The following is a 16,369-nucleotide window of genomic DNA, read 5'->3' on the forward strand; positions in this document are numbered from 1 at the left end:
AATGTTCTTTCAAGTATTTTATCCAAAATGAATGTTCTTTGAGGGCTTTACCCTTCCTATTGGGGAGGGGAGTTTGAAGGAGGAATTCTACAGTTAAGTGATTGGAAGTGGAAACATTCAATTTTTGGACAATGCAAATGTGAAATCACTGAAGAAAGTAACAAGCAAGGACGCTGCTTACAATCTTATGTTGGTTCTCATTTGCCTCGAGTCCCTTGACTAAAGAACAGAAAAATAGAAACACTCCTGAGTTCTTTGAAAAAGACTCATGTAGTTTAACATATTGGGGGTCTTCGACTGGTGTTAGTTTAACATATTGGTACATAATTCCAGAAGTATAGAAGCAAAATTTGCTGGTATAAGAATAATCGTCACTCAAGCATTACACTTCTTAGGCAATGCCAACTAAGCCGACCAAACTTCAATAAAGTTAACCTCGTGCGAATTTGTGTAATAGTAGTGAATTTAGGCAACTCAGAGTTCTCCATCTGATCCACCATTAGAACCATTTTCCTCATGTGAAGCACTGCACAGACAGACCAAAAATAATTTCAGGGTAATATACAAAGGAGACCCTTGGATGTACAGCAAGACCCAAGAAGTTCTAACCCACAGACAACTGGGTTTAAAAACTAGGTAAGGTTGCTATAATAAAAACTTTAATCTACACAACCCAATGTCAAAGAAGATTATTGATTATCAAGTGTATGCTTGGTCTTTTCAATGTAGGGTTCGTGCCCTAGGAGGGGAGCGGTAGAAAGTAGAAACTAAGGACTCATTTTTCTTTGTATTTGTTGAGGTATGATGAATGGCAATAAAACTTAGTAAGCTACCTTGTTTTGCTGCAGTGTTTGCTCAAATCTTGACATAGAACCTTGCTTACATCTCCTACTCCAAGAGATCCTTTCTTTATCAATTCTGCAATCTGCAAGAGTAATTGAAGAGTCGGCCGATAAAATAATTAGTGTGCAATGCAAACAACCCATTTATTTATTTCATAGATATCAAGAATATTAAGTCACCTCATCTTCTGTTTCCTCAAGTAACCTGTCACAAATAGATATACAGGTTAGCCTTATGAATCATATGAAGCTTAACTGGTTTAGAAAAGCCACATTTTTCAAATGACAAAGACAATCTGTTTAAAGTTGGCAACTAAACTCTTGTCAGGAAGAAGAAAGTTCTCACCTTCCACAGTAAGTTGATATATCCTTTGAATATGCTCTAGCTTCTTGTTTATCTGAAAACACACAGAGAAAAATAAGGCATATCAATCTGCAAAATTTTACAGCTTTCATAACATCTCAGATATATGAATCAAATCCTTTTATGCGATAGATAAGTAACTGCCAAGAAGAACTTCATTTTTATCCAAGTGTTCTCCTATTCTAGGAACTTCCCAAACAAACTATCAGACCAACAGCATTTATTTGACTGAAAATAAAACAGCACATCAGTCTGTTGCTTAATCACTATAAACAGACAGATAAAAAAAAAAAATGTTTCTATTAAAATGCAAATATCAATTTCAATTCAAAGAACAACATCAACCGTAGAATCTATCATGTAGAAATACGTACCTGTTGTGAGGTTATCCCAATTATCCACTTTGATCCACTCTTGTCTGTTTGAATCTATCTGCGAATGAAAACCAGAATTGGTGAATCCAGTAAACAACAATATGTGATAAAAAGAAACAAATTTTAAAATCCCAAGTGCATTACCTTGCGAAGAGTGTAATCCTGCATCTTATCACAAAGTCCATCGAGGAGTTCAACAACTCTGAGCTCACTGACTCTATTGGAAACAATAGCAAAAGAAAACAGTCACCAGCCACTTGTAAAATAAAGTAGACTAAAACAACTCAATTTTCATAAAGAGTACTGTCTCTAAAAATTTACTCGAGAAAATTGTATCCTGAACACAAACAGTCATCGATTCATCTAGTTACAAGCCTAGGATATTTAATTTTTCGACATGAGTATCCAGATCATACTCTTCCATTATGCTTGGAAAACAATCGATAGTAACCCTCCCACTCTAGGGCAGCTTTCTTTTCTTTGACAATGTGGGACATTAGGATATCAAAGTATGACATAGATGCTAAACTTGCCAACTAAAATGAAGAGGAGGAGGAGGCAATTCAGGTAATACCTGTAGTCGATTACCTTTCCTCTCCGTTGACCTTGGGAGTCCAACCGGTGTCTCATATCCAAGTGGTTTCTGGGCTTTTCCTGCAAAAACAAATATACATTGCGAATCAAAATCCTCATACTAATTTCCAATGTCAGGAAGCTGAGCTAGTTAGAATTGAAAAATCTTGAATTCTCACTTTGGAAAGTCCCCACTCTAGCTCCTCCTGCAAATCATTTGACGAAGGGAAGGAATCAAAGAGGAGTTGTCAATTCACGAGATCCACCGGAATTTCAAATTCAAGAAGAAGAAGAAGAAATGAAAAGAGGCGAGATTTTTTTTTACCGCGACGGCATTGCAGGCGGCGCATTTGTCGTCGATGGATGAAGCGACGGTGAAGATGGTGAATATCAGAATCACGGTCGCGAGCATTGACCCTTCCATCTTCTTCTTCTTCTTCTTCTACTTGGATTCGTCAATGTATCTCTCTCTCTCTCTCTCTCTCTCTCTCTCTCTCTGAGTCGCAATGACTTTGAGAGCGTGCGGTGTTAGATTTTAGTTACTATCCGGGGTCCGTCTTGACCACCCGGCCCATATCCATTTTCTGGGTTGCCCCGAAACTCAGAAGTCTTTGTTTTTAGAAAAAAAATTTTAAAAATTCATTTCGCATAAACGCATTGTCCTTCCTCTCTCGGGAGTGCAATATAATTTCCGTGTTACACAATACATAACTCTTTCAAATGAAAATTAATTAATATCTATACTAAAGTAAAATGAAGAAGGTTATTATTGAATGAATAGTATCGTGACTCCTTTGTTATTTTATTTTTTGGGGATTTACTCAATACATGTATAACACAAAAGCAGGAGTTTTGCATATTAGGCCAGTTCTTGCCGACCCGAGATCTAAAACACTTTGTTGTTTACACAATTTGAATGCCCCAATTAGCTCGTCCCAAACCTAAAGTATGATTCCCATTGTTTGTTTTGACTGTGGTGCCAGAACTACTGGCACTGGCGAGAGAACATGTTTTCCACCCAAGGTTTAGAGTTTCAATTGGCATTGATCGATCTTTATCAGGACACGACACTAGCAATACAAGATACCAACATATGAATTTTGCCCTTGAATTTATGCTAATTATAATATTCAATCTGCTTTTTCAGTTTTATAGATTCAACAACCAACATATATCATCTCTAGCCCTCTAGGGCCATTTTCATGCTACCTTGGTTGAAGTGGTTTAAGCCACAAAATTTTCTGCCACCAGCCCGACCAAGGAACTAATGAAGAAGTGATGAGTTTTAAGTTTTATAAAAGGGTTGTTCTCTATGTTTGGCTCTTGGCTAGAATGACAGATGATTGTTTAAAACATAGGTTGTATATAGCACTGCCCTCAATTGTGTTGTGTCCTAATTTTGGCCTATGATATTTATGAAATGTGATGCTGGATTTGTTGAAGTTGAAGTTGAGATGGCTAACAAACTCTTGCTTGATCTGTAGTTTTTTCGTTTTCTTTTTTGTTAAGAGAAACCGTTGATCTATAATAGTTACTCCAGTAACCATATGTTCAATGGTCTCTATCTGATTCTATGCATATAGTTATGATTTATGAATTTGTTCAAATATATATGAGGACTGTCTATTACGTTTAAAATTCAGGAAAAATTAAAATCCGCAGCATCGCGCGCCCTGATTTGCTAGTATTATACTACAGTGTATGTGTATTTAGCAATTCATTAGTAAAAAAACATAAAATTTTATACAAAATTATGCAATGATATATACAAATATTTACAATTTTAACGGCCGGTACTGTGGGGTGCGATCGTCTGGGGCTATGACCTAGTTTGGCTAGAAAACAGTCTCTTTTGCTTGTGATTGCGCGACGTGCTAGTACCATGGGGTGCGATCGTCTGGGGCTGGCTGTCCCGGATCTGACTTCTCTTCAAACTTGTGGACGAGGAGAGCATCAATCTTGTCACAAAGTTCTTCTCTATGCCTTACGGATAAAGACTTCTGGTGTGATCTCTTGCGTCACAGTATCGATACTTAGTTTTGTAGACTAAGCAGAGTAATCACTGGGAATGAGGAGAAAGTACAAAGGTTGTTGAGGCGTCACCCTAGTTTCTCTGTGTGGAAGCGGTCTTCGACTATCTCGGCGTTAAGGTGGTCCTTGACTATCTCTAGGTTCAACTTTTGTTGAGGAGGCTTGATAATCTGTGCGATTAGTTGATTGAGAGATTGTGTAGACTTGTTTTCATCTTAGCCTTTATATGTATAGGCTACTTACTGCAAATTCACCTTCCTAATAGGAGTGAAATACCTTCAAAGAATATACTATATTTTAGGTCACAGTTATTGGCCTTGAATCCAATCAAAACACTTATTAATCTTGATAACATATCGTAGGCAATAGATAATAATTGTTTGCCTCTTGACTAAGCTATTTTCTAGGCAAGGTTAATAACCTTTTGGATGATAACTCTGATATGCACGTACTGCATGTATATATTCATATATATCCCTTGTTGAATGTAATTAAGCATGATTGCATCCTTCTCAAACTGTTCCACATTCATTATACATTAATTGCCATATATATGAATGCAACCTTGATTCCTTGCATGACGCACGTAATATGAGCCACATATGCAGCTTGCTTCTTAATATCTTCCCATTTTGCACAACCTTGGTAATCAAGCAAATCACCATTAATTATCAAAATATTTGATAATTACTAGTAAATCAATAGATATCATCATATCAAGATTTGCTCAAGATTGTTTGATATCCAAGTAGGCTTTATTTAGCCTCTAAATAATATATTTCAAACTTGTCAATAATACATAGCTTGAGCCATTGATATTTCCAAACCCCATTTCAAAAAAAATAATACATAGTTTGAGCCATTGATATTGGCCCGTTTCCTCCGAGACACTCCTGACAAGGAGTAAAATGTTAATATGGGTTCAAACACATCACACATCTAAGTCTACTTATCATTGGAACTGGTTAGCTACTGCTTTGACTATCAGAGACATATATTTCACTGTACCTAATGCATTACTTTTAATCCAAGTAAATTAGTATCACTAAGTTTTCCTTTTTTATCCATGAGAAGAACCAGTAGAGATTCAAATTTTTTTTTTTAGATGAAGTAAATTGTAAGATCTTAGATTGAAACAGTAAAGATTCAAACTTGTGTCGATCTAAGTTTGCAAACACAGAAAGATAATTGTAAAAGGCAGAGATAGTGCTTTTGGATTCATTTGCTTGGTGTCACATTCACATAACAGTGTCCAAATATAGTACATTTGCCTTAATAGAGCAATCTTAATATAGTAATCATATTTCATTTTCAGACAATAAACAAAAACGAATGGGGACAATTACTTACATAAATACCTGAAGCGTTGGCTGAGTAATCATAGGGCTCTTCTTCTCCTATGATTGGACTAATGTTCCCAAGAGCATAGGAATCTGAATTCCATTCCCATCAAAACTCTATCTCTAAGGCCCGTTTGGTTGACCAGAATGTTACAGTGGAAAAATGAATTGTACTAATTTTTCATTCAAGGATGGAATGGAATTGATTTAGCATTTTCATTTGTAGTATTTGGAAGGATTCAAGACTTGAGATTAGAAAATGGTTTGAGAGAATTGATTTGTTAATGATTTTTCAATAATGCCCAATCAAATTAAATATGGAAGATTAAAAATGAATGAGTGGAGATAAGAATTATTAATTGACCAGATTTTATGAAGGGCTAAACAAGTAAATTTTCAATTCCATTGAGTGAAGGAATTGAAATACCACACCCATTCTGCCTCTTTTATGAAATTGAACTCCGGTCAACTCATTTATTTTACTTTCCTTAATTTCCAGACTTATGACTTAACCAAACATGACAATTAATTTCCAGACTCATTTATTTTATGCTTCAAGAAGAGGTAGTGGTGGGTTTGTGATAAGAGACTTTCAGGGTACTATGGTTGCTGGAGGGGGTAAGGCGTTGCCTGGTTTGTTGTCGCCAGAACACGCAGAGGCTAGGGCATGTAGTTTGGCTGCTCAATTTGTGGTTGAACATGATTATCTTCCAGCTATCTTGGAAACTGATTCTCAAATTGTGTACAATCATTTGATTACCAGGGATGGGCGTAATACCTCAACCTTGGGGCGTATTTATGATGATATTGGTGCCATTCTGGATGCTCATTCTCACTTGAAGGTTTCTCACACAAGGTGGTCTGCAAACACAGTAGCTCATCTCATGGCTGCATGTTCTCGTTCTTTTACTGAAGAAACTTTTTATTTTTCAGCTCCTTCCTTTCTTCTGACGGCTTTGGCAGCTGAGTTTTGTAATATGTAGTTTTTTCTATATTTTAATAAAGCGTGACCTCATTCTATCAAAAAAAAAAAAAAAAAAAAAAAACACGACAATTTAATGGAATAGGAAACTATTTCACATTCCAAGTTTAATTTCCTGGCTAACAAACGGGGCCTAGACTCCAACAGTCTCCTTCGCCTTCACTTATCTTCTTTTCTGTTTTTTTTCAAACACTGCTTACCAGAATAAACCTGTTTCTCACTGCAAAAAAAAAAAAATAATAATAATTAGCAAGATTTCAAGATGAATGATATAAAATCAATTTATATGTTAGACAATATCCCGCTTAAGTTTAACTAAAGCATGAAGTATAAAAACCACCCACACATATATGATAGTCATATATGAAAGCATGATTCGAAGCAAGTGGAAAATAATTCTGCTTATATCTTAATATTGAACCTGCAAGCTTGTCTTCGTGATATAGATATCTTTGACAATTGTTTCAGTCATTTCTTATTGGTGTCTGCTAATATTAGTTCATCTTTCTCAGAGGCCCTCACTTCCATATACAGTTTATATCACATAGACTGCACCTGCGAAGTAAGGCGCAGGCAGTGATAATTCCTTTATTTTTTAGCATCTGTTCTATAAATGGCTTTTGTTTAGGAATACATTTTCACCATATTAACTGCAATTTCTTACTTTTGGCTAATTGTTTTATTTTTTATTCTTTTTTATTTTAGTTTATGAAATTTTGCTTAAGATGTAGTTCTCTGTACATCTTTCATATTGAGGGCCATAATGAGTATGAGTATATTATAGTGTTTCAATTTCAATCTCAAAGAGTACCTACAGATTTCAGTATGATATCACATGCTTTTGTATTCCCAAATATAACTAAGATGCATTGAACTCTACAAAGAATTGAAAATAATCAAAAATCATATATATCACGTAGAAGTGTAGAACATATTGTAGAGGAAAATAATAGAAAATAGCAACCTGAAATTGATCTATACTATACTATAATCCAATTGTAATTACTGAAAATTTCACAAACGAAAGAACACAACATAATCGGTATGGAAATATATGGGATAGCAGATGTCAACAAAAAGATCAATGGTTAGCCACAAAAAAAAAAAAAAAAAGAAGTCAATGATGTAGAAAAAGATAGGACTGATCTTGAATGATTAAAGTTGGGGGTGAGAAAAAACTACCAAGCTACGTGCATTGTTGTGCTCCTATAAATTTATTCACACGCATATGCAATTCAACCTTTTAATCACCATCAATAATAGCCATCACCATCAACCTTTTAATCACCATCACTTTCTGAAAATTAGAACTTAACAATAATAACATACCATGCATTAGCACATAAAATAGGTATTTATTATAGTCGTAGTATGAAGAAGCTAAACGTACCTTAAAGTATGTCAAAAACAAAGGAATTGAGATATTGTGTGTGAGCAAGGGCACATGTGAAACCAAGAAGCTCAAGAGGAAATAAACTTGTAGAACAATAACTACTTCCTGTGTCACCATCATTGCCAACATATATGAATAGTTATTCTGTTTTGATCACTCTAATTCTTTACTAAACAATAAAAACAAAAACAACGCATATTTAGATGTTTATCGCAGTTGTTCTTTCTAGTTCTCCAATATGCTCCTGTCAAAAAAAAAAAAAAAAAAGGACACAAACAAACAAACGCAAACTATTGATCAAACTATGAAATTGAAACACCCGCTTCCCCCCAAAATGCATACCAATTAATTACTTGAACAAAAAAGAACATAGGAAACAGAAAAAGTACCTGGAACTATTGGTGGTGGGAGATTTGTTCAAAAAGGTGAATATTCAATCACCGATTTTGATACGAATCTTTTCCTGTCTCTGGGTTTGAGTCTGCTGTGCTCCACTTTCTGTGTGAGTTTTTTCCTTTTAGATGTACTATAAATCGAGAAACAGTTGAATAGTGATAAAGCCATATCTACTCCATCATCTCCCACATTGTTTCCAGTCTCCGATCATGCGCCATGACGGTTATTCTTTCCTCTGGAGATTGCGTGCTCTCCGATCGTGCTAACCACGGGTCACTTTTCTCTCTCTCTCTCTCTCTTATTTTTTTTTTCAAGCACATGATTTCGTATTATATTTTCTTATTCTTTTTTGTGTATTTTACGTTGTTACCACTCCTTGATATTTTTCACTTAAATTGAACTGTTCTCTATATCATGGGTAATACGGGGACTTTAAGAAATTGGCGAAACCTTTGACACCAAAAGAGGGCTTGATTTTATAGTAGTAGAGATGTCACAATAATAAAATTCAACCTTATTCATTTAATAATGGTGTTAGAATTGCAAAACCCTAAGCGCCGCTATCTACGCGCCACAAAAAGCTTCGGCTGTTCTAAATTCCGGCCTCCGGTATGAGGCAAGGGAGTATCCTGGTCTGGAATTGTAGGGGTATAGTGAACCTCGAAACCCAGCGGGCTTTGGTGGATCTGGTACAGGCTAGAAAACCTAGTCTCATTTTCCTCTCGGAAACCCTAGCACAGAAGAATCTAATTGACTCCATAACCAGGCGTCTAGGATTCAAAGACAACATATGCTTTCCCCAACAGACAGAATCGCAGGGTGTAGCTCTCCTTTGGAACGACGACACTCATGCTAGCTTGCGCTCTCACTCTGCACACCATATTGATGTGGTAATTGGAAAACCGGATGATACAGAAAAATGGCTCTTTACAGGCATATATGGCGTTGTTGTAAGGGGTGGCAGGGACAGAACATGGTCCCTTATTCGTACCTTGGCTGCTGAACAATGTGATCTCCCATGGTTAATGGCAGGAGATTTCAATGAGATCATGTCAAACTCTGACAAGTCAGGCAGACCAAGAAGGGCTGCGGCACCTATGGCGACCTTTCAAAGAACTATGGCAGATTGTGGCCTCTTGAACATGGGGTTCATTGGAAGTCGCTTCACTTGGAGTAACAAATTTACGAAGGAATGCTTAGACAGAGGGTTTCAATCTGTGCAACGGCGAAGCAGCTTTCCATATAGTAGGGTTCTAACACTTAACCCTTCTGAATCGGACCATTGTCCCCTTCTTATTGATGTTAGCAAGGAGAGGCTCCAATACCGAAAGGTTAAAAAGTCATTCCGCTTTGAAGAAATGTGGCATGGAAACAATGATTGCAGCAACATTATACAACGAGAATGGGCAGTACCGTCCACTAGGAATGCTCTCCGTCAGTTGGGTTTTAAAATAAAAAAAACAGGGTAGCAATTTCTTCAATGGCACAACAAGGAGTTTGATAAACAAAAAGTTGAGTTGCATGTAGTCCAAGAAAAACTAAATGATATTATGCGAATGCCCTATACTCCAACGCAGTATGAAGAACAGAGATTGCTACATGTAAAGCATAGTCAGTTGCTCACTCAACAAGAGAAATATTGGCGACAAAGGTCTCGTGCAATTTGGCTCAAAGATGGGGACATAAACTCGACTTTTTTTCATCGAAGAGCTAGCAATAGAAGAAGTCAGAATCTGATTCGAGGTTTGGTGGATGAGCAAAATGAATGGAAGTCTGAACCCCAAGAAATCCATTGTTTGCTTATGACATATTTTCAGCAAGTATTTACTACTGAAGGCTGTGACCTTGCAGCCCTCAATACGATTCTGGAAGCCACACCAACGAAGGTCACATATGACATGAACGATGATCTTATGAGGCCTTATATTGATGTGGAGATTAAGGCTGCCCTATTCCAAATGTACCCCTTCAAAAGTCCGGGGCTGGATGGTATGTTACCCTTTTTCTTTCAAAAATATTGGCATGTTGTGGGTATGGATGTATGCTTAGCTGTACGAGATTTCTTAGAAACTGGAGTTCTTTGGCCTAAGGCAAATTTTACTCACCTTTGCCTCATACCCAAGGTCAAAGACCCAAAGAAAGCTGTACATTTTCGCCCTATAGCACTGTGCAATGTTATTTGTAGAATTTGTTCCAAAGTAGTGGCAAACAGATTAAAGTAGTTGCTCCCTGACATTATTTCACCGTTACAAAGTGCTTATGTGCCTGGCCGTTTGATTTCTGATAATACCCTAGTAGCTACTGAAGCAGCTCACTTCATGCACAAGCTTAGGCATCAAGACACAGGTTTTTTCTCTCTCAAACTTGATATAAGTAAAGCTTATGATCGGCTTGAATGGAAATTTTTACAGTCTATGCTAACGAAGCTGGGGTTCCATTCTGCATGGGTTGCAATGATTATGAATTGTGTTACGTCAGTCAACTATTTCATTTTGATCCAGGGAGAGCCTTCAGAGCATATCATCCCTACACGAGGAATCAGACAAGGAGACCCTCTGTCTCCGTATCTATTCATTTTGTGTGTTGAGGGATTGTCAGCCTTAATTACACTGGTTGTCCAAAGGAATCTGATCCAAGGACTTACCATGTGCCCTAATGCCCCCACTTTGCATCATTTGTTTGTTGCTGATGATAGTTTTCTATTTGGAACTGCTACTGAAGCAGAATGCTATGGATATAGAACTATTCTAGATACTTATGAGAGAGCTTCTGGACAGAAGGTGAATTTTCAAAAAAGCAGTGTGGTTTTTAGCAACAATGTCAATATGGAGACACAAATGCAATTGGCCTCTATTCTAGCTGTACAGAGAGTAGAGGAGCATGACAAGTATCTTGGATTGCCTCTGAGAGTTGGAAAATCAAAAACGGCCATTTTTGAGTACATCAAAGAGAAGTTAACCAAGAAGCTGATCAGCTGGAAAGCTAAAATCCCGAGTTGTGCAGGGAAAGAAATCCTAATAAAAGTTGTTGCTCAGACGATGCCTTTATATGCCATGAACTGCTACTTGCTTCCAAAGAGTCTATGTGATGACATCCATAAACTTTGTGCTTCTTTCTTCTGGGGTGACACTGATGATCAAAAGAAAATCCATTGGAGAAGCTGGGAAAGAATGTGCCTCACAAAACAGGAGGGAGGTATGGGTTTCAAAAATATTTATGCTTATAATTTAGCTATGCTTGCTAAACAGGGTTGGAGACTTATCACCAATCCGGACTCACTAATAGCAAAATTGTACAAGGCTCGATATTTCCCTTCTTGCTCCTTTTGGGAGGCTGAATTGGGTGATGCACCTTCCTTCTCTTGGACGAGCATTATCAATGGAAGACCTATACTAAAGGCTAGAGTACAATGGAATAGGGCTGGGCATAACCGAATCACAAACGGTTTTCCGACCGTTTCGAACCGAAAACTATGGTTCGGTTTCCGAACCGAATTAGGAAGGGAAAAAACCCATATTTTCCGAACCGAAACCGACTGTATACGGGTCGGAATCGGTGTTGAACTTGTTTCCGACCGGTTGAAAACCGACCCGACCGAATTTCCTAATATATATTAAAAATATATAATTTATATTATGTGTCAATATTTGATTGGTTTTATTTTTTCTTTCAGTACACCTTACCTCACTGAATCTATTCATCTAAAAGAAAACCTAATACCGATCTCACATTCTCACTCATCTAGTCATCTCAGATCTCACTTTCTCTCGAGTCGCTTTCTCTTAACACAGGCGATCTGCCGATCTCAGTCTCTACGAACGAACACCACGGATCTCCATCTCCGGCGTCTCTCTCAGCCATCTCCGACGTCTCCCTCTTCTCCGACGTCTCTCTCTTCTCCGGGCTCCGGTATGTGATGAAATTAATGAAATTGGGAATTTAGATTTAGGGTTTTCTAGTTTTCTGCTTTGATTTCTGATATTGTTTGTGGGTTTTACAACTTTGGTTTCTATCTCTCAACACAGGCGATCTCAGTCTCTACGAACGAACACCACGGATCTCCATCTCCGGCGTCTCTCTCAGCCATCTCCGACGTCTCCCACTTCTTCGATGTCTCTATCTTCTCCGGGCTCCGGTATGTGATGCATGTTTGTCTAATTGGGAATTTAGATTTAGGGTTTTCTAGTTTTCTGCTTTGATTTCTGATATTGTTTGTGGGTTTTACAACTTTGGTTTCTACTTTGCAACCGATTGTTGATTGTTGGTGTTTGTGGGTTTTGTTTTTGATTGTATTGGCTATTGGGCTCAGATTATGAAATTAACTAATTAAGGTCACGAACTTGATTTGTTTTTTATTGTTGTTTGCTCAGATTATGAACTTGATTTATGATTTGTTTCTGACTTGATTTGTTTTTGTTGGGATATTGTTCTGATTTGTTTCACGAACTTGATTTGTTTTTTATTGTTGTTTGCTCAGATTATGAACTTGATTTATGATTTGTTTCTGACTTGATTTGTTTTTGTTGGGATATTGTTCTGATTTGTTTCATTTGTTATTGGCTTTATGGCTTACTGCATATAGTTAAATAAATTGTTTCTTCAGCCTTTTTAGAACATCTGAGGCTAAAATTGTGTTCGATATTTTTTGCAGATGATGGAAGGAACTCAAGGAACTCCACCTGGATCAAGCATAGGCACCACTCAATCCCAGCTGGATCCTGCAGCAGCTATGGGAGTTGTTCCATTAGCCCAGCCTGCTTCTACTACTGCAACTACTACTGATACTGCAGCATCTGAGCAACCTGCAGCTGACTCTGCGCCTAAAAGGAAGAACAAGAGCATAGCTTGGGATCACTTCACTAAGCTCACCAATCCTGATGGTTCGAAGATGGATAAGCCTCGAGCAAAATGCAACTACTGCCCGCAAACATATTATGTGCACTCCAAGTCGAATGGGACTTCAAGTATGAGGAACCACATGTTGTATGCCTGCCGGAAGTGTCCCTTATACATACCGTCGAAGAAACAGAAGCATCTGGTATTTGATTATGCTGATAATGGAGGTAATATTACTGCACTTGGGTATGAAGAAAGCAAGTCTAGAATGTTTTGTGCTAAAATGATCATTAGGGATGAGTTACCCTTTAGTTTTGTCGAGGCACCAGGTTTTATTGATTTTGTGAAGGTAACTCAGCCTTTATTTAAACCACCTTCCCGTAGGCAAGTAGTTAGAGATATCTGGGATCTCTACCAAGGTGAGAAGACTAGGATTAAAAACATTTTAGCCACCTACTCTCAGAGAGTCTCCCTCACCACTGACACTTGGACTTCGATCCAAAATGTCAATTATATGGTTCTCACAGCCCACTTCATCGATGAAAATTGGGTTTTACACAAGAGGATCTTGAATTTCATTGTCATTCCTAACCATAAGGGTAAGACTATTGGGAAGCTTGTGGAGTCATGCTTGATAGGATGGGGAATAGAAAAGGTTTTTACCATAGTTGTCGATAATGCTAGCCCTAATCAGGTGGCCCTCGATTATATGACGGAAAAGATAGGAAATTGGAAGGAGCTGGTCTTAAATGGTCAGTTTTTGCACATGAGGTGCTGCTGCCATATCCTTAACTTAATTGTTAAGGATGGCATGGAGGAGTTGGATTCATCCATCGATGCCATTAGGAACTGTGTCAAATATATCAGGTCTTCTCCTGCAAGATTGGAGAAGTTTAGAAAGTGTGCTTCGCAAGAAAAAGTAGATTCTAATGTGTCCATAGTTCCGTTGGATGTTTGTACTAGGTGGAACAGCACTTATTTTATGTTGGACATTGCTGTTAAGTTTAGAAAGGCATTTCTGAGATTGGAGGATGAGGATTCTCAATTTGAAAGTTATTTTCAAGAAAGGGTTGGCGGCAAGAAGAGGGATGGGCCTCCACTTGCTACTGATTAGGACAAGGCAGTAAGGTTGGTGAAGTTTCTGAAGATTTTTTATGATGCAACACTTAAGTTTAGTGGAACCAAGGTTGTCACAGCAAATCAGCCCTTGTTGTGGATGTGCACCATTGTCCAAGAGCTAGACAAATGCATTTGCAGCGATGATCATCTATTAGTAAGCATTGGGACATCTATGAAGAAGAAGTTCGACAAGTATTGGAGGAAAATGGAAGACATGAACAAGGTTCTCATGATTGCTGTTGTCTTGGATCCTCAATACAAGTTGCTTTATCTTCAATATTTCTTTCCCAAGCTGATGCAAGACAAGGAGATGGTTGTAGACGCTGTTGCTGAGATCAAAAGCCTTTTTTTGGACATGTTTCAAGAGTATTTGGAGGCTGATCCAGAAGCTGCCCAAGCTTCTGCTCATGCAACCATTCCCAAATTTGACACTGCAGTTGCGGATGCTTCTGAAGAGGACAGCCATGCTCAAACCATGCATGAGTTTATGATGTTAAGACAAGAGAAAGATGTTGTGGAGATTAAAAATGAGGTTGACAAGTATCTGTTAGAGGCTTCTGAGGACCCTTCAAATAAGGATTTTCCATTATTGGACTGGTGGAAAGAGAATGCACCGAGGTACCCTATTCTGTCCCAAATGGCTAGAGATGTGTTTGGAGTTTCAGCTTCAACAGTGGCATCCGAGAGTGCTTTCAGCCTTGGTAAAAGGGTTATCGATCCTTTTACGGCTAGCTTGACACCAAAGATGGTTGAATGCTTGGTTTGCTGCAGTGACTAGTTAAGGGCTAATGGTGTCGCCCAATTATATCAAGAACCTACTAGAACTGAGTTGGAGATGTATGGTGAGCTGGAAAAGCTTGAATCAGGTAAAAGTTTGTTTAATTTCAGTCATTATATGTATTTGACTATTTGCATATATTTTTTAGTTTTTTTTTTGTCTAATACATGTTCTTTTATCTGTTTTCTTTTTCTTGAACTAGAATCAGGGGTTACTCAGGTGGCATCTGAGGAATGAACTGCTTGTGATGATGGCATGATGAGTTGAGCTGCTGAAGGCCTGTTTTTGATGGCAGCAATGTTTTTTTTTTTTCCCTACAATGCTAGCTATTCGGTTTGTAATAACTTAACTTATTTAGCTTCATTGCTTTGAACTTACTTGAGAGACTAATGTTGGACACTTGAACTGCTTAGTGATGTCTAAAATTTTAGGTTTGATAATTTGCAGGTTTGATTCGTTTGAATTGCTTAGATTTGGGTCTAAGTCTTTTGCAGGTTTGAATTTTGAAATGGTTATCATTTGCTGCATGTTTTTCTGTGATGGTGATGCATTTGCAGGTTTGAAATGTTGATAACATAATATGATGATTGATGCATTTGCAGATGTGCTGAGTTATGATGTTATCATGTTATGAGTTATGGTTGAAATTTTAGGTTATCATCCATTCATGCTTAGATTTTGCAAGTTTGAGTGCTTGGATTTTGAATATGTTTGTAATGTTAGTGTGCTTAGATTTTGCAAGTGCTTGGATTTTGTGATGCTTCTTTTCACGTTTGTGAAAGACTGAAAGTGAAAATAGACTGAAAAAGTCATTATGGGCTGAAAATTGACTATAATATGCCTAGAAATAATATTTCACATTGGGCTTGAAAATGAAAATTTGGGCCCATATTAAAACCGAAACCGACCCGCCCCGATTCCAGAATTCGGCCCAACCGAATTTTCGGCCCAGCTAGCAACAATATGGTGTTCGGTGTCAAAAATGGTATTTCCGATTGGATCGGTTCGACTTCGGTTTGGGCCTGAAACCGACCCGGCCCGACTATGCCCAGGCCTACAATGGAAGATTGGAGAGGGGAACCTAGTAAACATATGGTCAGATAGATGGATTCCAATTGCAAACCAATTCCAGATTCAGAGGCCTGCAAATACAACCTTTGAGAAGGTATCAGACTTAATTAATGCTAGTACTAGGAAATGGATCCCATCTACGGTGCAAACTCTTTTTCCTGAGGATATTGCTACTAGAATATTGTGTATACCCTTAAGTCAAAAACCTAGCAAGGATAGACTTATATGGGGTCCCGAGAAAAGAGGCTTCTACTCTGTTAAGTCCGCGTA

At 37.8% G+C, this 16,369-nt stretch overlaps 1 protein-coding gene across 1 annotated transcript; it reads right to left on the minus strand.

Annotated features, from left to right (window-relative positions):
* Nucleotides 1-140: 140 nt before the first annotated feature.
* On the minus strand, nt 141-2,662 carry LOC133743325 (uncharacterized). The gene is made up of 9 exons (XM_062171207.1): nt 2,479-2,662; nt 2,333-2,359; nt 2,155-2,234; nt 1,725-1,797; nt 1,581-1,638; nt 1,189-1,240; nt 1,023-1,047; nt 834-925; nt 141-526 (listed from the first exon to the last, which is right to left on the minus strand). The coding sequence occupies exons 1-9, from the start codon at nt 2,575-2,577 to the stop codon at nt 475-477; spliced, it is 558 nt and encodes a 185-aa protein (XP_062027191.1). The 5' UTR covers nt 2,578-2,662; the 3' UTR covers nt 141-474.
* Nucleotides 2,663-16,369: the final 13,707 nt, after the last annotated feature.

This window comes from Rosa rugosa, chromosome 4 (assembly GCF_958449725.1).
Source record: "Rosa rugosa chromosome 4, drRosRugo1.1, whole genome shotgun sequence".
In the NCBI taxonomy this organism is placed as follows: Eukaryota; Viridiplantae; Streptophyta; class Magnoliopsida; order Rosales; family Rosaceae; genus Rosa; species Rosa rugosa.

Bases quoted from the DNA above. Each gene is read 5' to 3' on its own strand.
- LOC133743325 (XM_062171207.1), bottom strand. From the start codon at position 2,577: ATGGAAGGGTCAATGCTCGCGACCGTGATTCTGATATTCACCATCTTC. The intron at 1,798-2,154 runs GTATTACCTGAA...TGTTTCCAATAG, and splicing joins GGAAAGGTAATCGACTACAG to AGTCAGTGAGCTCAGAGTTG. The intron at 1,639-1,724 runs GTAATGCACTTG...TTTCATTCGCAG, and splicing joins AGGATTACACTCTTCGCAAG to ATAGATTCAAACAGACAAGA.